General features: G+C 30.8%; 9 protein-coding genes across 9 annotated transcripts; 2 read left to right on the top strand and 7 right to left on the bottom strand. All coding sequences in view use genetic code 12, as the record gives it.

The window, feature by feature from the left end:
• Positions 1-488: 488 nt before the first annotated feature.
• Positions 489-5,360, bottom strand: YOR1 (ATP-binding cassette transporter; the record flags this gene model as incomplete). Its single annotated transcript, XM_064907681.1, has 1 exon — positions 489-5,360. The coding sequence occupies one exon, from the start codon at positions 5,358-5,360 to the stop codon at positions 489-491; it is 4,872 nt and encodes a 1,623-aa protein (XP_064764289.1).
• Positions 5,361-7,898: 2,538 nt separating this feature from the next.
• On the bottom strand, positions 7,899-8,900 carry DFJ63DRAFT_332455 (uncharacterized protein; the record flags this gene model as incomplete). Its single annotated transcript, XM_064907680.1, has 1 exon — positions 7,899-8,900. The coding sequence occupies one exon, from the start codon at positions 8,898-8,900 to the stop codon at positions 7,899-7,901; it is 1,002 nt and encodes a 333-aa protein (XP_064764288.1).
• A 1,704-nt stretch (positions 8,901-10,604) lies between these two features.
• Positions 10,605-11,636, top strand: DFJ63DRAFT_310114 (uncharacterized protein; the record flags this gene model as incomplete). Its single annotated transcript, XM_064905535.1, has 1 exon — positions 10,605-11,636. The coding sequence occupies one exon, from the start codon at positions 10,605-10,607 to the stop codon at positions 11,634-11,636; it is 1,032 nt and encodes a 343-aa protein (XP_064764287.1).
• A 1,548-nt stretch (positions 11,637-13,184) lies between these two features.
• On the bottom strand, positions 13,185-13,970 carry DFJ63DRAFT_310113 (uncharacterized protein; the record flags this gene model as incomplete). The annotated part of the gene is made up of 1 exon (XM_064905534.1): positions 13,185-13,970. The coding sequence occupies one exon, from the start codon at positions 13,968-13,970 to the stop codon at positions 13,185-13,187; it is 786 nt and encodes a 261-aa protein (XP_064764286.1).
• A 4,136-nt stretch (positions 13,971-18,106) lies between these two features.
• DFJ63DRAFT_310112 (uncharacterized protein) lies at positions 18,107-18,424 on the bottom strand (the record flags this gene model as incomplete). The annotated part of the gene is made up of 1 exon (XM_064905533.1): positions 18,107-18,424. The coding sequence occupies one exon, from the start codon at positions 18,422-18,424 to the stop codon at positions 18,107-18,109; it is 318 nt and encodes a 105-aa protein (XP_064764285.1).
• Positions 18,425-19,223: 799 nt separating this feature from the next.
• On the bottom strand, positions 19,224-19,559 carry DFJ63DRAFT_310111 (uncharacterized protein; the record flags this gene model as incomplete). The annotated part of the gene is made up of 1 exon (XM_064905532.1): positions 19,224-19,559. One exon carries the CDS (start codon positions 19,557-19,559, stop codon positions 19,224-19,226), a length of 336 nt encoding a protein of 111 aa, XP_064764284.1.
• A 1,053-nt stretch (positions 19,560-20,612) lies between these two features.
• Positions 20,613-21,572, bottom strand: DFJ63DRAFT_282827 (thiosulfate sulfurtransferase; the record flags this gene model as incomplete). The annotated part of the gene is made up of 1 exon (XM_064904674.1): positions 20,613-21,572. One exon carries the CDS (start codon positions 21,570-21,572, stop codon positions 20,613-20,615), a length of 960 nt encoding a protein of 319 aa, XP_064764283.1.
• A 100-nt stretch (positions 21,573-21,672) lies between these two features.
• PUS7 (pseudouridine synthase) lies at positions 21,673-24,171 on the bottom strand. Its single transcript, XM_064908851.1, has one exon. The coding sequence runs from the start codon at positions 23,841-23,843 to the stop codon at positions 21,774-21,776; it is 2,070 nt and encodes a 689-aa protein (XP_064764282.1). The 5' UTR covers positions 23,844-24,171; the 3' UTR covers positions 21,673-21,773.
• On the top strand, positions 24,172-25,919 carry DFJ63DRAFT_418 (uncharacterized protein). Its single transcript, XM_064908850.1, has one exon. The coding sequence runs from the start codon at positions 24,501-24,503 to the stop codon at positions 25,746-25,748; it is 1,248 nt and encodes a 415-aa protein (XP_064764281.1). The 5' UTR covers positions 24,172-24,500; the 3' UTR covers positions 25,749-25,919.
• Positions 25,920-25,948: the final 29 nt, after the last annotated feature.

The raw sequence follows: 25,948 nt of genomic DNA, 5'->3' as shown, positions 1-25,948 counted from the left end.
TTTGTTGTAAGGTCTGACAAAATGGTTTTTTGTATACCCCCTTTTTATTCACTTCTTCTGAAATTTTTTTCCCATTTTAGTTACGTTTTTTAGAATACCCCACATTTAGCTTAATTTTACTCTTTAACTCATAATAAAAATACTTTATAGTCTTATGATTTATTACCCTTTTTTAATTAATCAGGCGCATTTTACGAAATCTTTAAAATGTTATAAATGAATAATTTTATATTTAAAATGTATTATAGATAAAACTAGTATGACCAAATAGAATTGAAATAAAAAGAGATAATTAGAAAAATAGGTATCATTATTATAAATTGGGAGAAAATCATCAAAAAAACTTTTTTATTTATGTTTTTGGTTGGTTGGGGTAAATTTCTGATTGCAAAAAGAAAATATCACTGGAATTTTTTTTATATGAATAGAATGGAGTTGTAAGAAATTACTAATATACATGGGGGTTGGTTCCGATTGTTTTAATGTGTTTAGTGGAAATCATCACCTCTAATGTTGGCTTTATCACACATTTCTTTGAAAATACCATTTTGTTGGAATAATTGAGTTGGAGCACCTTTTTCAACAATTTTACCTTTATCCATAACGATAATTCTATCGTAATGTAAGATTGTTTTCAATCTATGAGCAATACACAAAATTGAACATTGTCTGAATTCATTGGAAATTGTATCTTGAATTTTTGAATCAGTTTCAAAATCAACTGATGAAGTAGCTTCATCTAGGATTAAAATCTTAGAATTACGAACTAAAGACCTAGCCAAGGCAATCAATTGTCTTTCACCTAATGAGAAGTTAATACCATCTTCATCCACAAGTTGATCAAGATGAAATTTATGTAAATCATCATAACCAACATTTCTCTTTGGATCATATTTAGTTCTTCTCACTAATTCAATCGAATTATGATCTAATAAACCAGATCTTCTTAAAGCATCTAATAAAACTTCATCTTTATATGATTCAAATGGATCTAAATTCTTTCTAATGGAACCTTGGAATAAAACTGGATCTTGAGGAATAATAGACAAATTGGATCTTAAATCATGTAATCCCATTTTAGAAATATCTAAACCATCAATGGTAATCGAACCCTTTTCTAATTCAGTTAATCTATACAAGGCTGTCATGATTGATGATTTACCAGCACCAGTTCTACCACAAATACCAACTTTTTCACCTGGATAAATGTTTAAATTCAAATCTTTTAACACTAATGGTAAATTGTCTCTATATCTTAAAGATACATCTTTAAATTCAATATATCCTGAAGCTGGCCATTCCTTTGGTGGTTCACATTCTGGAACAACATATGCTGCTTCTTGAGGTAAGTTAAAGGCATATTCATGTAATCTTTCAACTGAATTCATTTCATTTTCAACTTGAGTCATGGATCTAATAGTTAATGCTAAAATACCAACAATTTGAATCACATAATTCATTAATAAACCAGTTGATGAAGCACTAATATCAAATTGTTCAGTAATACATAACATACAAATGATCAAGGCGAATGAAGAAGCAATCATATCTAAATGAACACATAACCATCTTTGAGTAGCAATGGATAAGAAATAAGCTTCATTCATTTTATTAAGATATAAATCATTCTTTTTAATGAAATCATTTTCAGCTCTGAATGATTTGATAGTAGCCATACCAGTTAAAGTTTCATTGAAATTATTATACACTAATGATCTTTGAGTTGCTTCTAATCTTTTTAATTCACGAGATGAACCTTGATAGAAATTAGCCAAGAATGTAAATGCAAATCCTAAAAATGGAACAGCAATAGCAAACCAAGGTAAATAAGTAATACACAAGATAATAATACCAATAATAGTTGCCAATGGAAAAATGAATAATCTTAATTGTTCACCAATTTCATTATCTAAAGAATCAGTATCCTTAGTAAATCTATTCAAGATTCTACCAATTGGAGTAGTATCCATAAAACTCATTGGAGCATGTAAAATCTTATCAACAGCTCTAACATTCAAGATTCTAGCAGATCTATTATTCATATAAGCTAACATAGTAAATTCAATGGCAGTGAAAACGACAGTTAAAACAGCAAGACAGACGTAGATAATAACGTAAAATTTATCTGATTTACCTGGGAATTTCTTTTCAGTCCAGAATGATAACCAAGTATTAGTGAAAACTTGACAAAAGGTAGCTAAAGCCACTAAAAATAGGAAAACTGGAGTAGCAGTCCAACCGAAAATACCAGAACCTAAGTGAATATATTTCTTATAAACATCCCAAGAAATAGCATTAGTGGCACTAATTTCATCAGACATGGTTCTACCGGACAAATCAGCTTGTTCCTTTAATCTCTTTTCAGATAATCTAACTCCAGCAACTTCATCATCTTCCATGTTATTAACAGCCAAGTTATATTCACTGTTGTTGGCAGATTCAGCTTGAGTTTCTTGACTGAAATCGATTAACTTTTGGAAATTTTCATTTCTACAGATTAATTCAGTAACAGTACCAACATCAATTGAACCATCACCATTTAAGAATACAATTCTATCAGCTGATTCAAGTATACCTAATTGATGGGTAGCTAAAACAATGGTTTTATCTCTTAATAAACCTTTGAATAAACGATTAACAATATGTTTACCAACTCTTGAATCAACAGCACTAATAACATCATCAAATAATAAGATTTCAGCTTCAGTATAACAAGCTCTAGCTAAATTGATTCTAGCTTTTTGACCACCAGATAAAGTAATACCACGTTCACCGATTTCAGTTTTATCACCAGCTGGTAACATTTCAATATCATCTTCTAAAGCACAAGCATTTAAAACTTCATAATATTTTTTATGATCAAATGGTTTACCAAACAAGATATTTTCACGAACAGTTGAGTTTTGAATCCATGGGGCTGAACATAATAATAAATCATCATAGACTTTAAGTTTACCTTGATGAGGATTATTTAATTTCATAAATCCAGCCATAGCACTTAAAAGGGAAGTTTTACCAGTACCAATGGCACCAGTAATGATAATAAATTCATTCTTCTTGATAGAAAGATTAATGTTTAATAAACCAGGGAACAGTTCAATGGAATTAGATTCAACGGATTCAACGGATTGGATATATGATTCTTTGGTATATCTAGCAGTTTCATAAGGACTGGAATGTTTTTCGGAAAATATTGAAACAGAACCAGCAGCGATATCTTCATCTTCATGTTGTGGTTGTGGTTGATACTTATGGCTCTTGTGTTGTCTCTTCTTTTCTTTCTTCTTTTTGGCATCCTTACTTAAATCCCATAATCCTTCATCTAGTTCATCATGAAATGATTCCCAAATGAAATTAGCATTTTTAATTTCAATAACCGTTTCTTCATCTTCATCTGATTCATAATCGTAATCATAATCATCATTATTAGTAGATCTTGACACAGTTTGTTGATTATTCATTGGGACAGATTGATGTTTGAATTCAAATCCTTCTTCTGAACCACCTCCAATAAAGTAACTTTGATTAGAAACTGGTTGATTCATTCTATTAGATAATTCATCATTTAATTCTTCAGCAGAAAGATAATCTTTACATCTAGTGAATCCAATAAGAGCATCAGCACCAGTAGCTAAAGCAATTGGTAATAACATAATAGCTTGAGCCAAGATTGAGAATAATGATAATGAACTGAAAACTTCACCAGGAGATTTCATATTATTAGTAGCCCACATAGTAACAAATGAAAGCATAGAACTTAAAGTTGGTAAGGTAACAGCATAAGCAGTAATGAAATTTCTTAAGACTTTAATAGTGAAAAGATACTTCATTTCCTTTTCTCTAATTTTAGTAATATTCATTCTATAAGCTAATTCCCAAGCATAGAACTTGATAACTTTTAAATTAGTTAAAGCTTCTCTCATAAGACTAATTCTTTCATCAGTATATTTAACCACAGTTTCTCTGGTATCAAATAACTTCTTAGTTAAAACCACACAAACAATTAATGAAACAATAAATAATCCAATACCAGTTAATGAGCAAACACCAATATTAGTTAATAATAACACAATGGCAATGATGATTGGAATTGGGAAACAAACCACTAATGGTTGGAAACCAATAGCTAAATCAATTCTAGCTAAATCAGTTGACATTAATGAAGTAACTCTTCCAATAGGGAATAAATATCTTGATTTAGCACTTAAATCAAATGATTTTAATAATAAAGCTTTTGTTAAAATAGCTTTAGATTGAGCACCAGTAGTCATGGCAGTATGAAAGAAATGATTTAATAATAAACCATTAATAAAGATTAAAACCACTGAAGCAATAGTATAAGCAACGCCTTTAGTTAAAGTTTTTTCTAAACCAAAGTATCTATATTCCACATAATCAATTAATCTTCTAGTGATTAATGGTGATAAAGATTGAACACAGAATGATAATGCTAAAAAGAAACAACTTAAACTATATTGCCATTTAAAAGTTAAAAATAAAGCATATGGAATTGACCATTTTGGCCATTTGAAATCATCCAAATTTTTATGTTGTTTTAAATGTTTAGCTTCAGCTTTTTTCAAAATATCTTTTAAATGTTCAGACCAAACTTGATGCATATGTTCGACGGTTAAGTCAGGAGTTAAAACCCATAAATCATTAGGTTGTAAAGTTCTCTTATAACCACGAACCAATATTGGCCATAACCACCAAAAACATAATCTATAAAGGAAATTAGCATTTTTTAAAGCATACATTTCACGTTCTGAATCTAATGGAATTGGAGTAACTTTTCTTGAAAATAAAAATGAAAACCAACGCTTTTCATTCTTTAATTCTTGAGATTCTAAATGAGATACATTAATATCGATATTTTGATTCTTTTCCAAATTAGTTTGGGACAGTATTATATTAGATTGATTTGATGTGATTGGTTCTTCGTGAACTCTTGAAATTTGGGAATTTATTCTATCATATGGATTAAATGGTTTATCTTGATCAGCATTATTTAAATTTCTTGGTGATGATGATGATGATTTTCTTTTACTTCCTCTCTTCTTACGTCTTGGAGGAGGTTGTTGTTGTTGTTGGGGTAACATATTACTATCAGCATAATCGACATAAGTAACGGTAGTATCTGAGTTATTAGATGGCAGAGCTTCTAATAAATTATTATTCATAAAGCTTGTATTTGAATTATAAGAATTTCTTGAATTGTATGCACGTTGAATATAAGTTTGATAAGCAGGAGAATTTGGTAATTCTGGAGATTGAGATCTTTCGATATTATCATTATCTTCGACATCACCTTCTTCGACAAAGGAATCTCGAATTTGTCTGTTATAAATATGATTTCCCATTATGGCTGTGAAATTTTAAGGTAGTGTGACAAATTCAGGGGGGAAGGAGTATAAGCTTCAACGAAAAAAAAATAAACCTCTTTTTTGTTCTATTATTAAAAGAAAAAAAAGCAGGGGGTGTTGAAAGGAAGGGTAGTGATTTTCTATTAGTGATTAGAAAGATCAGATATAGTAGTAGGTTGTAGTGAATGTGGATGTTGAACTAATATATGAAAGGATATAGTTATGACGAATGGAATACTAAAATGAATTTGAATTTTCAAAATACGGTTTAGTGGTTTTCTTCAATAGTAGTAATGACTCAAGTTTTGTTGCTTTCTTTCAAAGTTGATAGCAGTGTAGGTTGTGTTTAGTTCGTTGGAATGGGTCGTTGTCGATGCTGAGGGTATCAATAAAATAATATATATATATAAGAAGAAGAAATGAAATAATGAATAAAGTAGTAATTCGAAAACTGAAAATAAAAAAAAAAACCTGACAGACTACAATATATTTATTTAATAGTTAACAAGCACAGAGTATATGTAATTACTATTGCAAACTAGTAAATAAAAAATTTGAAATGGGTATAAATGGATGTTACCCAAAATTGCCTAATTAGGAAGAGTAATTTAATTTTGTGAAATGTCAAAAAAATAAAAAAAAATAATATTTTTTTAATGAGAGAAGGAAAACAATTGAGTTTATGCGATTATGTTTTAGTTCAACTTCCCACTGGTCATTGTAATAAATTGTACCATTATTTATTTATTTATTATAGTTATTATATTGCTAGAAATAGTATTATCAGTATTTTAAGGTTTAGATGGAAAAGATTCTGAACTGTGTTATTTTGGACTGACTATTTGTGATTGTATTTTATGAAGTGTCATTAATTGTACTAACTTGATTAATTTCATGATGAAAAATACTAGTAATGAGCCAAGTCTATGCAGTTAAAGAGAATGCATAATGTAGACGAAGAGGAGTAGTATCATAAATAAGGTAATTATGGCTTAAATGATTATAGGAGAGTAGTGTGTGTAAGTGGGATTTCAGTTTTAGTTAAAATTTTATGTATGAGGTAACATATAAAGTTTATGCTATATGGGGTAAAACAAATTACAAGCCTACTTAACTTAACTTAACCTTCCGTTCCATATAATAAAATAAAACTTGCCTCGTCTTTTTTATCAATTTTTACACCGTTTAATAAAGTAGATCGTTACGTAATATCATGTCCCTTTCCTTATTTTAGCCATTACCCCCCATTTCATAAAATATTTTATTTCCAAGTTGCTATAAAATATGACGGACTTAGTCAGTATCAATGATGCTATTGTTGATATTAACAACTTAGGGGGGAGGAGGAGGAGGGCGTGTAAACGTGATCTAGATGGTGTACTCCATGATCACTAAAGTCTATCGGCTTGGAACAACAGCAAACCACTTGCAAAAGCTTATCCTTGCTGGACTCCGTCGAAATTATAACCTTTACTTCGATTCACTTCTATAAACTGATCTTCCCTTTTTGTTATTTTTTTCTTAGTATCAACTGACTTTTTTTTACTTAACTATTTATTCACTTTACTACTATCTTACCGTTATAACTGAAACTCTCAGTCATTCATTTAATATAACCCTTTCCAACCAATATAAACTTTCAAAATTTGAGGTGAAGTTTGACATTTAATTTCTTCCCCCGCACAGAGAACAAAAAGAATTATTTTTTTCATCTGATTTTTTTTTTTTGTTTGCCCTGCTCGTTAAAAAAGCATTAAGAAATTTCCCCTTGAAGTTATTTTGTTGCAAATGGGCTGTGTGCAGGCATTTCCCTTTTAAGGTAAAAGTTCTTAAACATTGCCTAATTAGGAAGTTTTCTGATTATGTTCAAGCTGTCAAAACTTTCTTAATTTGCAAATTTGAATCTAAATGGGGGTTATAAGGTTATTATGAATCTATACTAATTAGGCTTTATTTTTGGGATTGTTTGCGTTTGTGTATATGTTTTAGCGTTTAACTTTTTATCTGTATCAGGATATACGAACTGATTAGATGGGGTAAGTTGTCATGAAATGTACCAAACACTTCGAGACAACAATGAAGTTAGTGGCTAATAATTAGGGTCATGGTCCAGTTAATATGGTTAAGTTTTAAAGTTTAAGGTCGTTTCTTTTGTTTATTCGTTTAGATTGGTTTTGGTTTTGGTTTTTGGCTTCGTTTCGTTTCGTTTCGTTGGTTTTGGTTTGCATTTGATTGTTTTGACAAGTTTCTTTTTATTTCTTGTCCTACTAGTTTTAGTAATTCCTCAAACGACCTTAAAAATAAAACTTAATCATTTCATTTGATCCCTTCGTATAAACCTTCACTTCGTCTCTGATTATCGTTTATTCCTTGCATAATTTCTATTATCTTTACGTGGACAATGACGTAAAATCGTTACTTTTCATATGAAAAACCATTATCTAATCTAATCTAATCTCATCTTATTTATTACATTTAACTTTATATTTGCATTATATAATAACTTTTCATTCATTGGTACACATACCTAATTAACTAAAACTGAAATCCTCCTCCACCACTTGGACCTCCAAATCCAGGAAATCCAGATCCTCCACTGCTATGATTTGAACCTAATCTTAAATTACCAGGTAATCCACTTCCTAACGCATCTAAATTATCTTCACCATATGGATCATCAAATCTTGCTCCTGGTGGAACTCCTAATCTTGAGGTATTCCCTGATCCTGGTGGTCCTCCAAAAAGAGGATGATTTGCCGTAGGATGCATACCACCTTCACCCGGATTATTTGATGATCCTCCCACTCTTAATGGATCTAAATAGGGGTTTAAATCAGGATGACGGGGTAAACCTGGTGGATTAAGATCTCTATCCCCAATAGATGGGAAAGCATTGGTAGGTGGTTGTCTAGAAGGAACATTAACTTCATATTCATCATCAAAACCAGGCATATCAGATGGACGACTAGATGATGATGCTGCTGGAGCTTCCACTGATGAAAGTGAAAGAGAAGGCATAGGTGGGATTGATGCAGGAAGGAACTCATCGGGTTGATTTTGAGGAGATCTTGATAATTGATGATGTAAAACATTTGAATCAGAATTAGCATTTTTATTAGAATATTGATCAATGATATTTTTATATCTTTCATTTGAAATATGAGGTCTTAATTTTAAATTGAATGAGTTTAATAAATCTTGAGATAAATTTAATTCATCAATAGGGAAAGTTAACGCATCTTTAGACCAATCTATAAGTATATTCTCCACACTATTTGATTCAATACCTTCACCTTCATTCACTTTTTTAATGATATTGATTAAATTCAATCGTCCTTGACCTTCGATTGGAGTGATATTGAATGTAAATAATAAGATTTTGTCAGTATCGGTTAATAAATAAACTTGTTGTTGATATGAAGTTGGAGTATCATGAATAGTTACATGTTGATATTGATTTGAAGATGTACAATATTGATCTTCAATAAAGTTATGGAATAGTTTACAAGTTAACTTGAAGTAATTATCAATCGTCATCTTGGATAATTATTGACTTGATTGGGATAAGTTGATATGAGTTGATTAGGATGTAATTGAATTGACTGACAGATCTTATACTATATCAATTGCCTTCATAATTTAAATTAAAATGTGAGTGTGTGGAGTGATAAAAATTATGTCGTCATCAAAAGGAGGGTCATACAATGTCGTCGTTTTCTATTAAATAAATGACTTAATGTCGCAGTAGTATGGTAGTGTTATGACAAAGACATCCATACCACCATACATTGTCCCAATAGAGTAATTATGCATTTAAATTACCCGGATGATGGTAAACCATAAGTGTTATCTCTATCTATCTATAAAGTGTTAATTAATTAATTGTTATAAAAATTAAACTTTAATATATGTATAATCAACTAATGATTACTTATCAACAATTCATAATTAAATAATAATTAATTAAATTAATTTAATTAGAAAATAAGTTAACTCATAGTTAGTTAATTGAAAATTAGTTAGTTTAAGTAAAACGAAACAAAGGTATGACCATATTGGGCAGATAACTACATATATCATGACCTTACGAAATGGAAATGAATGCTTACATTACAACAGAAGTTTCAATTTCTAATCGGTTATTAATATGGAAATTAAACTTAACCGTTATAGAATCAAAACATCATTTTAATGGCTAGAAAGGGAAGTAGAAAGAGTTAAGGGAACAACGGAATCATTCACTCACACACACAATTTCTCCCTCCCTAGACGGTCACGTGACGCTTACAAAACAAAACTCAAAAGTTAAATGATTAAACAACATAGAAATGGATTTCAAGTTTAGTAAGACCGTAGTTAACTTATGTGACCATATATATATATACCTATATCTCTCTATATCCATTTACTCATGGTTAATCCTTCTGTAGTGTAACTTACATCATAAATTTATAGTACAAAAAAATTGTGTTGAACGAGAAAATCAAAAATCAAAAAAAGGAAAAAAGAACAGGACAGAAATTTATAGAAATCCAGACAGACAGAAAAAAAAAAAAGAATTATCGATCAACCACAAATATATATAATTTCTAGCAATTTCCATCTATTTGATTTATCCATCTTTCAGTTTGATTCATCTTCAGTTTTCTATATCACATCATCCTATAGAGTGCGACTACTATTGAACCATACCAATCGATATTGAATCTGATATCTACTATCAATCTCAATCTCATTCTCATTATCATATATCTAATCCAATCGATTTGAATCCCCCCCTCCTCCGATTATCAAAACCTTATCGATCCATCATCGATCCAATCCAATCAAGTCAAATTCAATCCTGTCTTTCATTGTTTGTTCCGGTATCTACCCATCCTCTTGATCAAACATCATCCGTTGTTACTTCTTATCTCATCTATAAGGAAGTCTTGATATCTTAACCGGTTGATCAATTCAAGTCAAATTAATTCAAGTGACAGTATAATCCATCATCCTTTATCACTTGTTTGCTTGATATTTCACTACCAATACTTCATCCATTCCAAATATTAGTTCATAGATTCTCATATATCCCCAAAACAATCCTGTCATCTTGATCCCCCAATTTCCAGATTTTCATTATTATTTCAATTCTAAATAAATTATACATCTAATTCATTCAAATTGTATTACATTATCAAATCCACCCTATAAACAATCATACACATTCATATATATATATATAATTAATATCCAAATATGACTACTACAGTTCCATTAATATATTCCTTTCCTGGATTTGATGGTGTTGCTGATGCAGTGGCTGATCATATTATATCAGCTCAAAATCAAACTTTATATAATACCTTAGACCCCAAACAAATTGCATTAATTAAAGAAGAACAAGCCAAAAGACCTGGTTTATTAACTTCTTCATCCACTGCCTCCATTTCTCATTCCACTAATCATTCAACCAGTCCTTCCACTTTGAATTTATCTTTAAGTACAACTCAATTAACTAATGGTATATCGAATGGTAATGGTAAAAAAGATAAAAAACGAAAATCAGCTGATATAAGATTTAAAATTGCTATTTCAGGTGGGTCATTAGTTAAGATTTTAAACCAAGGTTTATTATCATCATCATGTAAACAAATTGAAGATTTAATTGAATGGGATAAATGGGATATTTATTTCGCTGATGAAAGATTAGTACCGTTCGAATCAAAAGATTCAAATTATGGTGAAGCCAAAAGACAAATTTTTGATTTAATAAAAGGGGATAAAAAACCAAGAATCTTTCATATAGATGAAGCCCTTATAGATGATAGTCAAGAATGTGCTGATGATTATGAAAAAATCTTGATTAATAATTTCGCTAGAAAAGATTCAGTTAAATTACCAATGTTTGATCTTTTATTATTAGGTTGTGCACCAGATGGTCATATTGCTTCATTATTTCCAAATCATGGTGAACAATTACGAGAAAAATTAGCTTGGTGTTTACCTGTTTCAAAAGCTCCATCGGGTCCTGAAAATAGAATCACATTATCCATCCCTGTCATTTGTCATGCTGCAAGAGTTACTTTCGTAGTGGAAGGATTAACTAAAGCTCCTGTCATGAGAATTATAATGGAAAGACCTGAAAAGGGATTACCTTCTTCCATTGTTAATGAGGGTGCAGCAGGTAAAGTCAGTTGGTTTGTGGATGACGATGCATTAAAAGATTGTTATGATATTACCAAGAAGAAGTATAAATTTTTATCCATTGAAACTCCAAATTCTACATAAAAAAGGTCATATATAACTCCCGTGTTCCTTTCTTCACTCCATATTCCTACCTTGTCCCATAAATTATGATATGATTGATTGATTTTTGTTTGTTTGTTTTAGTCTTCCTTTTTTTGTTGTTATTTATCGTTGTACGATATATGGTCTTGATTAACATGTTATTTTTTGTATCCACTCACCTCCACTCTTCTTCTTCTTTAACTTCAATTGCTACTACTAATACTCTCTTCTCCTTTTTATGTTTACTTTTACTTTAGTTTTACTATCATCTTTTATCTCTAATACTTTCTCTGTTTTAATTGATTTTTCAAAGTTGTTGTTTTTGTTATTCTTTTTTTTTATATTGTTTACGAAAGGCATATTTGGTATATTTGTTTATCCTTTTTATCGTATATAGGTTACTTAAAAAACATTTATATATGATACAATTTATCTATCTTCTTATTATTAATATAAACTATCTATATTTGAATATTGTTGCTGTTGTTGTTATTGTTGTTCTAATTCCGTTTTAGGCACGAGTCTGAAGTTGTTGTTGTTGCTATGATGGCTTTCAATTCCCAGGGAATGAGTTCCAATAAGCGTGAAATCTATTTACAAAAGGATATATGTAAAATTTAACTTCCAGACCATTAGAGACAGGTACCAAAACTTTAATAATAATAATATCATTATAAATTACAATAATATTATTATTATTATTATCTCACGTAAGGGGTACACAACCCATGCTAAACTAATTTCTAAACTATAACTAAGGCTGGAGAATGTGGTACGATATAAACCACATCAAAATAACAACAACAACAGAATAAACTAAACTATGTAGCTTTCAACTTTAACAATAATAACAACAGCGAAGCATTATTTTACCCCTTACCACATTTATTGAACTTTCCTAAAACAGATTTATTTTTATGAGTTCACACAAAAAATAAAAAATGAGATCTGAAAAATAAAATTCTACAAAATAAAAATAAACCAAAAAAATAAAAAAATAAAAAAATGTTTGGAATTTTAAATTTTCGCAACTAAAAAGAGGTATGGGAAAATGGACCATAGAGAGGATTGGTCGACGATCTTAATACGTTTTACCCGGGGGGTATTTTAGTTTTTTAATATAATTTTTAAGGTATATTTGAAGGGGAATGAAGAAGAACTGAAAGACAAAGCATTAAGGTAACCTTTAGAAGGTGACCAAACAGAAAAGGGTGGATATACTAGCAATAAAAATAAACATAACTCTGAGCTATAAAAAGAATAGAAAGGAGGAAAATAAAATAATAGTAAAAAAGCAAGAAACCAATCTATAAAGCAATCTTTTCAAAATGGGGAATTTAAACCACAAGTAGTTGTAGAATCACCATTTGGGAGTGAAATAAATAGGTAAAATAACTTAAAGTCTAGTCTTTTTTTTTGTTTTTTGTGAAAAGATATTGTTGATGATGTTGTTGCTAAAATAAACATTTGAGGGTATTTTATCTCTAAAATATAAAACCTAAATAACCGAAAAATTTAACCTGATAAAACCTTTAACTTGTTGTTGACTTAAAAGAAACCTTCTTTTGGTTCAGCAACCTTGGCAGTTGGTAAAGTTGGAAGTTTGGGTTCTTCAGCAGTGAATGGATCTTTGACAACAGTTGGTAAGGTTGGGAATTCTGGAGCTTTTATGGTTGGAGTTGGGAAAGTTGGGAATTCAATGTGAGTGGTTGGAATAGTTGGGAAACTAAAACTTGGAATTGGTGGGAAAGAAAATTCAGTTGGAATAGCTGGGAATGAGAAATCAGTTGGGATGGCTGGGAATGAGAAATCAGTTGGGAATGGTGGGAAAGAAAATTCAGTTGGGGCTGATGGGAAGGAGAATTCAGTTGGGAATGGTGGGAAGGAAAAATCAGTTGGGAAGGTTGGGAAAGTGAAGTTTGATGGGAAAGCTGGGAAACCAGTTGGGAATGGGAATTCTGGGAATGAGAAAGTTGGAGTTGGGAAATGATGTAAAGTATGGTTTTCAAATTTGGTGAAATGATGAGATGGTTCTGATTTATGACTTGGGGTTGGGAATGGGAAAGGTGGTTTTTTATCTTCTGGATAACATTGGTATAAGAACCACCAACCCCAGAATGGATTTTCTTTAAATTGAGCTGGAATGGATGGGAATGAGAATTCACTAGCAGTGGTGTGAGCAGTAGTACGTGGGGTGGTGGTAGTTGCTTTAACTGGACCAACTGCAAATGGATCACCTTCATTAACTACATCATCAACTTGGAAACGTTTAATGGCAGCACCATTAGCAATGGATGCAATAGCTAAGACGGATAAGGTTAAGGAGAATTTCATTGTTGTATTGGTATTATTTAACGAAAGGAAATAGATATTCTGACTCTTAGTGATAAACAGTTAGTTGATAATAATAAAAGGAATATAGAAAATAATAAATTTGTAAAAAAAGGATAATTAGCAGCTATTTAAATACAATTTGGCCATACTATAGTAAAACCAAATATGGAACGGAAAAGGGTTAAGGAAAGTGTGTTTGGGTCATAAAATAAAGGATTAATCCAAAAAGTTAGTTAGTTAGTTGCATTACATATGTAACCAAAATCAAAGCAAACCCGTATGTACGTAAACATGTATGTAAGAAGGTATGTATGTACTTACTAATAAAAGCGAATAAATCCATACCAATCTTTTTCACAACAAATACAACTAGATGTAAGATATCATAATTTTGCCATTTGGTACAACAATAGGAGCATAAAATTATTATTTTGGGTTTGTGATATGAAGTCGTTTCTTTTTTCCATTTTTTGATTAATTTTTTATTTTTTTTTTTTTTGATTCTTGACTTCAACGTGTATTCAGAAACGTTAATCTCTATAGTAAGAGGTTTTGTTAGTTAGTGATCTCCATTCCATAGTAAAATACGGTAAGACTCAGTTCTGACACCCCCCTCCTCCCTTCTTTTCCATTCCCCCCTTCGGGATCTTCGTTTTATCTGTTTTCGATTTATTTTTTACATTAAATATTTATTTTTCATAATTCTTGCTGCTTTTTTGAAATACCGTTCAAAAATAATCTGAAATGATGGGTTCTAGGATGGAAAATTCTTTCAAATTATAGTTTATAACGCATTTTTTTTATTGTTAAAAGGTGGCTACTAAGTATTTCTGACTAATAATAATTAATAACCTACTCTGAAGAGGAATCGTCTAATTGATTCTAGGTCTATGAACAAATAATGTCACATAGGTATCATGAAACGTATAAACCTAGTATTTAAAGGTCTACAACATACCAATACTCTTGCTCTTGGGGCAACTAACGTAGTGGGTAATACTTGACATGAACGATAGATCCTAAAGACTCACTACAAAAAAAAGGATGGCTTTTTTTACCTTTTTATTTTTTTTTTTATGGAATCTGTCAATGCGGCATATCGCGATTTCTTTCACTTTTTCATATTAAGTTAAGCTTTTTTGGTTTGAAGTCTATAACCTCTTTAATAGTTTCTTTCATTTTATCTGCTTATTTTATCCATCGTAAATCCTTACATGAAATCTCTAACTATCTAATATTGCTTATCATATTAAGTAAAGGAAAACAATCGCTAGATATATCCTACCTAATCTAGTATATTGCTGTCCTAAATTGGGTACTTCATTAGTAGCCCTAAACTATGTTCTTGTTGTATCCTTTTTTTTTTGCTTTCATTCTTTCCTCCTTCCTTTGTTAAAGGAAAGCAATCGAAAGTATCAGAAAATATTTCGCCTCTATTATGCTCTGAAACCGTTTTACCTTTATTTCGTGCTTTGTTTCTCCTTATAATGACTCTCCGTTGCCTCTACTCCAAACGGATATCTCTCCATAAACCGAATCAAAGATCTATGGATTATCAGGAGAAAACGTGCATTTTGTAATAATAACTTTATCCTTTATTCCCTATTTTGCTAAATTGTTTGACCTCATTCTTACATCATCATCACCTGTATTGTGGCAAACTCTAAAACATTTAAACTTTTACGTTTCCTTCATCAACAAAAAAAGATAGATTTCGTTCCTTAATGTTACGTTTTAACTTTAAATGATACGTTTGCAATATAATTCATAATGATTCAACTCTAGTTTATCACTAAACAGTAATGATACGTATTAATAATAAAAAAATGAGCTAACACGCTCCAAATAACAAATCAACAATGCAAGAAAAGGGAAGCCACTTTTAAGATTTCATTGTTCTCACTATTTAAAATGTCAACAATAACAGGTATAAAGGAGCAAGTTGCATTAAATAAGTGGATAAGTATTTGCTTTTCTTTTATTTTCTAACAGTCTAGAAGTATAGTAAACAATACAAATCCATAGTAGTAATACAAAATTAAGCATATGTACTTCAACAACATACATAAAACATATACAAGCTCTGCATAAATACATACATATCACATTGAGTTCGTTATCAGAAAAAACGTTCTGTTTCGTAACCACAACCACGCTTAACTTAAATTAATCACATTCTGTTGCTTTTTTTGATTTAAAACAATCAATCCCCTTCTATTGTGAGTATATTCATAATGGTTGGTCAAAGTATATGGGGTTCCCATTCACAACATGACTAAACAACACACAATACATTGCATAGGTCTAGCCACCTCAACGAATATCATGGCAAAACTTTAAATATTCAAACATAATAACAAGACACCAGGAACGATCTACAAGAAATTTAAGATATCAACAACGTTTTTTAAGATTCATTTCTTGTTGGTTGATTAAGTTTTTAAATTTTAAATGTTTAAATTTTAAATGTTTAAATTTTATAATCTGCATCATGCTGAGATTCACCTCTAAATTTCAATATTAATCTCCATTAGGGACAATTTGCCATAATAAATTTAAACTTTTATGTAACATATAAGGTTGGCTAGCACATGGAGTGAGTATATACGTCAACCCATTTAAGGGGGAACTCCCATCATCATTATACCTTGCATCATGGGCCCATGTCTTACTCTCTAATCCCACTTGTAACAAACTTTTGATGAACCTTCTTCAAATGTGCTTTTCCCAAAATGGTCTCAAAATAAATATTTTTTGCTACACGGTAAAATTAGAATGTATTAAATTCCAATGTGCAGAGGAAGAAAAAAATTCAATTTTATTTTTTTAGTGAGAGAGAAAATAATTTTGATGCCAAAATTCAGGGGGGGCAGAATAAAATACTAGATTCTTTTAAAGGCGGGAAGATGAATAAATATTGTTAACATTTCCATATATTTCCACCGTATCTTTACGTAGTAAGCCATTTTATTTATTCTTGTAAGGATTCAAATCAACCTCTCTACTGAGTTTTTCTTTCGTTATGTAGTTTAACTACAAGAACATATTTTGGTTATGAGTAGTAGTATGAAAGTGAATTATGCTGGTACTAAGTTAATCCGAGTCAAGGTGTGGTCTAATGTATCTAAAGTAAGTATCACATAGCAGGTAGATCTATGGATTAATTGAAGAATTTCATTTCCCCTGCTTCGAAGAATAGGGGATGGTTCTACGTAATTATGCAAATGAATATTTTAAATAAAGCAGAGCAATTTTAATTTATCAACCCTAACACGATATTACTAAAGTGAAATTAGTTAAAGAAGAGCAAGGATATAATTCTCAATTTGATTAATTAATTACTTGCATATAGGAGATTAATAACATAGATTAGCCTTGACATTGTCCACGAATTCAACAGTAAGTAATTGAGTAAAGGATCAAATCAACTTGTGGCTCATCTTAATCAAAAGTGGAGTAATCTTATAAAGTTCTTGCATGATCTTTCATGGTTTGGAATTTCATTTTGGTTCCCTTGCATTATTCGTTGCGGTATTATTATTCCTTATTCCTCTTCATAATAGAGATGAACATAGCCATCCTTTGTTGATAGTCTGACAATACGCATTGTACCGAGAGATTAGCAAACATTGTGGATAATGAAAAACGGTCAATCACCATTATACGTGGTTTCCGGTCTTTACATCTAATAATTGAATTCATTATTGCTTAATTTCATATCCTTTACTACAACTTGACGTTATAAATCTTAACTCCAAGTATTATATCATTTTGCAGTCTTTTTGTAATTTTCCTTTTCTTCCCTTCCCTTCTCTCGAGGGAGTGTGCACCATAATAAAAATAAATTGAAATTTATCATTGGAGGATCATCCGCCTTTTTTCTTCATGGGCTTAAGTTGCCTATTTTATTTTTAACAGAATCTTCAACTACAACCTTCAATGCATATTTCTACTTGCACTTACATGAGAGAATATTCTTTTGGGTAATGATAAACAGATGGAAATTGATAATACCCTTACAAATTATGCTAACATTATTTTTCAATTCTAATATGGGTATAATATATTTTTACGTACAAACGTAGATGAGGAAGGAGAGTATAAAAGGATAAAATAACAGTAAGTATAAAATGTGATTAGAAAATACTTCCAACTTCATTTAATAAGCTTGGAATTGAGGTAGGTAAAGCAGCAAGTCCAAGAGAAGCGATATCACCTAATTGAACATCTAATAAGTCTTGTGGAATAACATCAGATAAACCCGGGTTGGATGGAACACCACTTGGAGTAGAGGTACTGATGGATTTATGGAGGACAACATCTTCAATGAATTGAATTAATTCACCAAGAGTTTCTCTCTTTTCGACTGTGGCTTCGACTTTGCTTGGAGGAACAGCAGCAGCACTTACTAAACTTAAAGCAGCGATGGAAGTTATAACAGTGGAAAATTTCATTATGTCTTGTATAGGTAAGTAGGTATTTGTGTTGGGATACTATTGAAAATAGATGTAGTAAACATGATATCAGTTATCAATTTCTGAGATGATTTGACTCCATATTTATACCTCTTCTGAAGATACCATCGTTTCTCCCATCATCCCTTAGAATCCACAGATTGCAAAATAACAATCTGAATTGAGTAATTGTTCAATCTTACAATGGCAGCACAAAGACCCATAATCAGTATAATTACTATTATAGTATTGTCAGATAAAGGGTTAAAAGATCTAATTATCCCTTGCGCTCCCTAACTTTTTTCCTAATTAAGATACTTTTCTGTCATCTCACATTGTCTAAAACTGCGAAAAATAGAACCTGAAATTTTGAGTTTGCGTCTTTTTTTTGACTGTGATATTTTTTTCTGATCTAGTAAGATCCTAGATCGACTAATATCCTTATTAGATAGATCTCTAGAGTTGAGTTGTACTTTAATTACTTACATATTGCCTTAGTTGTGTTGACTTGGTTCAATTACACCATGAACGTGTATCACCTCCTATCAAAAAGTAAGCTATTTATAGTCGGTAAATGCTGTCAAAAATAGAACAATAATTTGAGAAACAATGAGGAGAAAAATTTCCTCGCAACCACACAGTTCCTAATTAGGGAATATTTTTGTTACTACAACAATGATATTATATTTCAAAACTAGATTACTTATTGTACAATCAAAGATATATAGAAACTAATTCAATTAGATTTATATAAAAAGTCCAACATTAACCGAACTTATAAACGTGTGTTATGTCACACTTATAAACCAATGTCTTCTAATAAAGAACCAAAGTTTTCTGGGAAAAGGTTTAATGAAAGAATATCACCTAAGTTAATATCTAATAAGTTAGCAGGGATAGGATAACTGAAAGTGAATGGAGCATTTGGAGCAATAGTGCTAGTAGCTTGTAATGGATCAGTTTCTTTGATAACTAAGTTATTAATAGCATTTAAGAAACCACCAAGGTTAAGTTCAGTTAATAAATCTCTTTTTTGTTCAGTTGGAGTAGCTGGAGCTGGACCGGCTTCGGCAGCTGGAGCAGCGGCAACAGTTAAAGCTAAGGCAAGGGTGGAGATAACAGCAGACAACTTCATTATGTTTGATAGATAGATATGTTTTGATTAACAAGAAAATAAAAATAAAGTAAAAATCTTGGAAAAAGCTTAATTCAAGTTGTGTTTTGTCTTGGGGTTTTTGCATCTATATTTATACTGTTGGAGTACTACCTTAAATAGCTCTGTGGATGTAAGTAAGGTTAGCTTTGTAAGACTTTATCACAACCTATCTTAATCCACAGTAGTTGTGTTCTTCTTCAGTCTGCCTCAAATTGTATAATTAAGCCCTTGAATAAAGTTGGCAGCCAATAAAAATGAGCAATACTTTGTGTTAGAAGCAAAGAACTGCCTGATCAAGAATTCCTTTTTAAGAAATGTTATTGACATGCTCCTATAAAGTCATAAGTGCCAATATTTGAAACCCAAATTTGCCTCGAATTGTCTGATTTTTTTGCGGTCTTATTGCAACATGAAATTACCAATTTATTAGGCTAAAAAATATTTCGTATCGAAAAATATTAGCGTGGTCAATCTTGCGAATAGATGCTTAATGTTACTTCCCTCTACATCATTCACAATGATATATCCCTTCACTTATTATGATGTTTAAATACGAAATAATAAATTTTTTATTCTAAATTCTACTTATACAGCATAATCAAGATCAAAGTGCACATGCTATGTGTTGTAAGATCTCCCTCTTGACAACATGAAAATTTTTTCTTGTACTAGTAATATTACTACACAAATTCTTTTTTTAAGGACAAGTTTTGCATCAAGTTAAGGCGTTCCATAAAAAATTACCGTTTTTGTCACATTGAGTTAATTTTTACTTATTGCCAATCCTTATTAATTCCACCTGTCTCCTATAATAAAACCGCGCAGGACCCTTGTTAATGCCTGAGAATCATTCCATCGCAGTTGTGGAATAAATTATCCATTCTTACCACAATACAAACTTTTCATTTCTAATCCGCCTCGTAAAGGTCAAAGCTGTATCTCTTTGCTTCTATTCATATCGTATATACTATATGAGGAGAGAGCAATGTGTTCATTATACAACTATAAGCCTGAAATTGAACTTTTCCTGTTCTAGAAATCCTTATGGATATATTCCTTAGGCGCCCTACTTGCCCATTCTGTCCAACTACCATCATAGACACGGATTGGTACATCTAATCCAAGAACTAATTCTATAGCAAATTTCACAATAACTGCTGTTACCCCAGAACCACACATTACAATGATACCCTTTTTACCGGTCAAGAAATCTGTATTTGAAAGGTCTAAACCAAAATCATCCTTGAAAGTTTTCAAAATCTCAAATTGAACTTTATAACATTTATTAGTAGGGTTAATAAGTTTTGAAAATGGTAATGATAATGCTGAAGGAACATGTCCTGAACTTAATCCTGGTCTTGGTTCTGGTGCTTTTCCGGTAAATCTATCATTGGGACGAGCATCAAATACAAAATAATCTTTACTCAATTGATCCTTTTCAACTAAATCCAATAATTCTTCATATTCAATTACTTGATTTTTATAATTTTGTTCGAATTCAGATCTAGAGATTGGTTCATATGCTTCTGATTCTGATGCCTTTAATGGAGTGGAGAAATTTTCAACAGGAGTCGTATCAACTGGATATCTAAATTGTTTATAATAATCATAATTATCCAATAAAAACACAGTTGGATGTCCAAATAATGCAAAAGTCCATGCAGCACGAGGACTTGAGAATATCCCTGATTTATCATATACCACTAATCTATCATTCTTTTGAAGTCCTAATTCCTTCACGGCATCATTGAATATATCATAAGTAGGTAACATATGAGGATATGGTGAATTAGGTAAGGATATAGCATCAAGATCAAAGAATGCCGCATTCTTAAGTCTTTCAATATTTAAATATTCATCTTTATTGTTCTTAGGATTGTTCGGCATATACCATGTGGCATCAATTGGAACCACTCTTTCCTTAGGTGTAGAAGTGAGTAAAAGTGCTCTATAGGCCGATGGCGACAATTTGGCTAATATAGATTTAGACATGGTATTGTGGTGATGATTCAATTGATTATGGTAAATCAGCTGTTTCTGAATAATTTATTTTGCTTGATTTAATTTTTATTCGATCGATCCCCATTTTTTTCCCTTTCCGTATAGTTTGATTGCGCAATCATAAATTTTTGTGTCGTTGATGTCCGAAATCGAAGTATTTATTAATTTTTAACTATATACAAAATTATATTTCTAATCAGTTTTTGTCTTGAGCATACTTTCACTCCATCTGGCGGTATCAGCTTTCATGAATTCTCTAAGCGCCATAGTAGCATATGAACTAACTCCTAATTGCATTTTTAATACCACAGCAAGTTTAGTAGTTTGTTCTTCATTAGGTTTAACTACGGGAATCACTCTAGTAGGATTTTCTTCACCTTGTTTCTTAAGTCTTAAAATCTCTAAATCGGTTCTAACAAGGGGCTTACCTTCTTCATAATATTCCACAATGTCATAACTTAAATCTTGTGGTTTTGACATAAGATTTCTATATGATCCAGTTAAGGAAAAATCTTTAACTTTTCTTGCCATTTTGAATGGATCCAATCCATCTTGAGCCATGGTATCAATATAGACTTGTTCAAGTTGTTTATTGGAAGGATACACTATTTTGTAACCTGGCGTAGGTAAGATAACATCATAAATGGTGTATTTCCCACTTTCAATATCTTCTTTAGATAATGGCTTGACTTTTTCATCTTTATTTACTAACACATCTTCTTCGAAATCATCTTCTTCATCTTCTTCTGGTTTAACAGCAGCTGCATCATCAAATACCAAATCACCTTCTTGTAATTCTAATCCAAATAATTCAATTCTCTTGGAGGCAACTTTATTCCATACATATGATTGATAAGCATGACCATACATTATTCTTAAATTCTTTGGAATAGCCGTTATACTCTTGAAATACGAATTCTTACCATATTCTTCATTTTTATCTAATGGTTCCTTTTCCAAAACCTTTAAAATTGAAGTTTCAGCTGAGAAAAAATGAGGTAATTTCTTTAATGTTAATGATGGATTAGAGGTTTCAGCCCAAATACGTCTGGCTTCAATTGAGGCAGGTGCCACTAATTCTTGTTCGGATAAGATTAATTCAGCTGCTTCTTTCCATTCTTCACGTAAAATATGAATACCAAGTTGATGAGTTGAAATTGAAAATGATCCAAATCTTTGCATACCAAAATAGTTAATGAATCCTTGATCTTTTAATGAATTAAAGCAAGTATCAATAACTTGTCTAACATCAACATTATTTTGAATTGATTGAATATCTCTAATAGTGATTATGAATTCATTACCTTTCAAATCACCTAATTTCAAAGGAGCATCTTCGTAACTAAATCCACCTAATACAGTATTTTTCAAGGCTTTGTTTAATGAATTTACTCTAATAACTTTTCCTCTATGAATACTGAATTTTTGACATGTAACCCCTCTTCTATCTTTAGTTCCGGCAAATGTAATAGCTTTATGAGGAAATCTTAAAAATTTCGAAATTGAAGATGCAATTTCCATAGTTTCTCTATTCTCTTTATATACAGTGAAATGTAAATAGTTTTTAAATGATCCTAATCCATAGTTTAACACTCCATTTTCATCAACATGATGCATACTTTCTTGAGGATGTTGTCTAACTGCACCTCTGGTTGAATTCCTAGCAACGGCAATTTTAAATGTATTTTCAGGTGATGTGAGAGTTTCTAATTTACTTTGGAAGGCAGCACGGAATAATTGATGTAACTTACCTCTTATTTGTTTATCTGGGAAAGTAGATTTAGTTTCCACGTTATCACCAGAAGTGAATAAATCTTCAACTTGTTTCAATTCTTCTTCAGTAATAAAGGTTAATAATTCAGAACGATGTTCATCTGATAATTCATACTTTGGAATTGCTTCAAGTTTAGCTTTTCTATCTTCCAAGATTGCCTCAACTTCTTCAGGAGTCTTACCATCAAGTTCTTGTCTTTCTTGTTCTCTCTTCTCGTATCTCTTTTCTTTTTTACTCTTACCAGTATCTATACCTTCATCTAACAAATGAATGACTTTATTATTGATATCAATCTCATTGACTTGGAAATCAGTATAGAGTTGTTTGATTGATCCCACAAACCCACTTCCTTGTTTATTTATAAACTCAGTTATCCCCACTTGATCTTCATGAATGGCAGATTTTGGTTGTGATGAAGATTCAAATCTTGGCTTTTTAAGTAATGATGATGATGAATCATTATCCAAGGATCGTTTAATTTGGTCCATGATGGGAGGTCTATACGGTTTGAATATGGTATTTAGTTTGGATTGGACTAAAGTCTTTGTTCTAATTACTAGTTATTCGTAAACTCGATACATTTAAAGCTTAATGATGAAATGTCATATATAATTATCGATTCTATGTACTTTTTTTTTTCACTATACCCATCTCATCCAAAAAATAGAGTGTACATACAAAATTTTTGTTAGTAAAAGTACTTCAAAATCTGGGGATCTCCATAGTTAAACATGTTGATCGATTTCTACGGCATTTGAAAGTATAAATGATGTAAGGATAAAGTAATAGTAGATACCGTCTTACTCAATGGGTTTTGGAACCATTAAATTCTAGATTTATTGTAAGGTTTAAAATTAAATATGGTGAGCTACCAAGTGCAAGTATTTTTCAAAGATATAAGCGCTGATCCTAAATTCTTAAAACCTCCACAAATATAACTTTTCTTCTCTTCATTTCTTTTCTATTATAATTCCATATTCACTTTATAAAAGTTTGATCCAACCATATTCAATAGCTCTACTCAACTCAAGCTTTACTTGTCAATAAGACACTCGCTAATAGTTGACTATAAGACTAATTGCTATCACCATTAAGTTCTTATTTCTATTATTTTACTTATCAATTGAAAATTATATTTATTCACAATGTTAAGAAAAATAAGTCAAACTGAATTATCACCATTGGGGTCATCATCATCTCCACCTCCTCTTCCTCCTGCTTACGGTACTCCAGCCTTAACACCTTTTTATCTTTCAGATCGTCATGCTCAAACCCCCTTTCCTCCCATTACGGATAATTATAGCGCTACTGGCTATGTTACCAAAACTGAAAAATTAGCCAATTTTAAAAGGTTTGCTAAAGTATGTTCATCTAAATGGGTAGATATGATTTCATCTACTGCTGCAAATGAAGAAGGCATTATTCGTAATACGTTAAAGAGTTCTGTTTATGGTGGTGATAAAACAAGTTTATTTGGTTTTGATCATAGAAAGATTCAACAAATTGAAAAGAACTATCAAGAAGAAAAGTTAAAATTAAAGCCATCGGTAAATGATTTCTCTATTCACAATGATATTGATAAAAATAAAGATCAAATTAGGAAGCAAAATACATTACGTGCTAAAAGTTCTTCAAATATTGGCAATGATATTACAGTATTCAATTTTAAGAAGAAAATGAAATCTAATGTTGGATTATCAAATCGAAAAAGTTTAGAGAGTTTCAGGACCAAAAGAGTTATTGTGATAAGAAATTTACCATCTTATACGAGTGCTAATGCAATTTTATCTCAAATTCGTGGAGGTCCATTAGAAAGAATAGTTTTTAGAACTGGGAATCAATCTACTTCTAATTCCAAATCAAATACAACTACCAATTCCATTGAATTATATTTTGTATTTCCTGATAATGCTAGAAGGTTTTTCCATTATAGTAATAATACTGGATTATTTTTAATCAATGGTATTAGACCAACTATTGAATGGGCTAATAAAACTAATACTGAATATTTAGATGAAGTTCATCCTAATCTATCCAAGAATTTCCAACAAGATATTGTTCATGGTGGTTGTCGACGTACATTGATATTTGCCAAAGTTATTGAAACTAAGATACCATGTAAAAATGGCAAACCTGATGCATATACTCATTTTTCACATGGATTAGACATAGAGAATATTAAACATGATTTCTCATTATTTGGAGAGATCATAGATGTTTGTGCAGTTATCTCTAGGAAATTATGTTTCAGTTTACATTTCACTGATATTAGAAGTGCCATTAATGCTAAAAGAGAATGTGAATTAGAAGGTAGTGATTTCAATAGAAAATATCTGCATTGGATTATTTGTTATGGAAAAGATATAACTGATCTTCCATGTTTTGTTGTTTAATACTCTTAAGTGGTATTATTCCTTCCTTCTCTATATAGTTATCTGTGAAAGTATTTGTCTTAAATATATATATATTGTTTATGTGTACTCGCTATTACTGCAAAAAAAAAAAGAGAGATATGTGAAACAATTATAATTCCTAATTGGGAATGTTTGTAAACAATGGAAACAAAAACATCAAAATTAAAAAAAATTCACAA

The sequence above is a fragment of the Scheffersomyces coipomensis genome, assembly GCF_036884675.1.
Source record: "Scheffersomyces coipomensis strain NRRL Y-17651 chromosome Unknown DFJ63scaffold_1, whole genome shotgun sequence".
Taxonomy (NCBI): domain Eukaryota; kingdom Fungi; phylum Ascomycota; class Pichiomycetes; order Serinales; family Debaryomycetaceae; genus Scheffersomyces; species Scheffersomyces coipomensis.
This window is presented reverse-complemented; position numbering and strand designations above follow the sequence as displayed.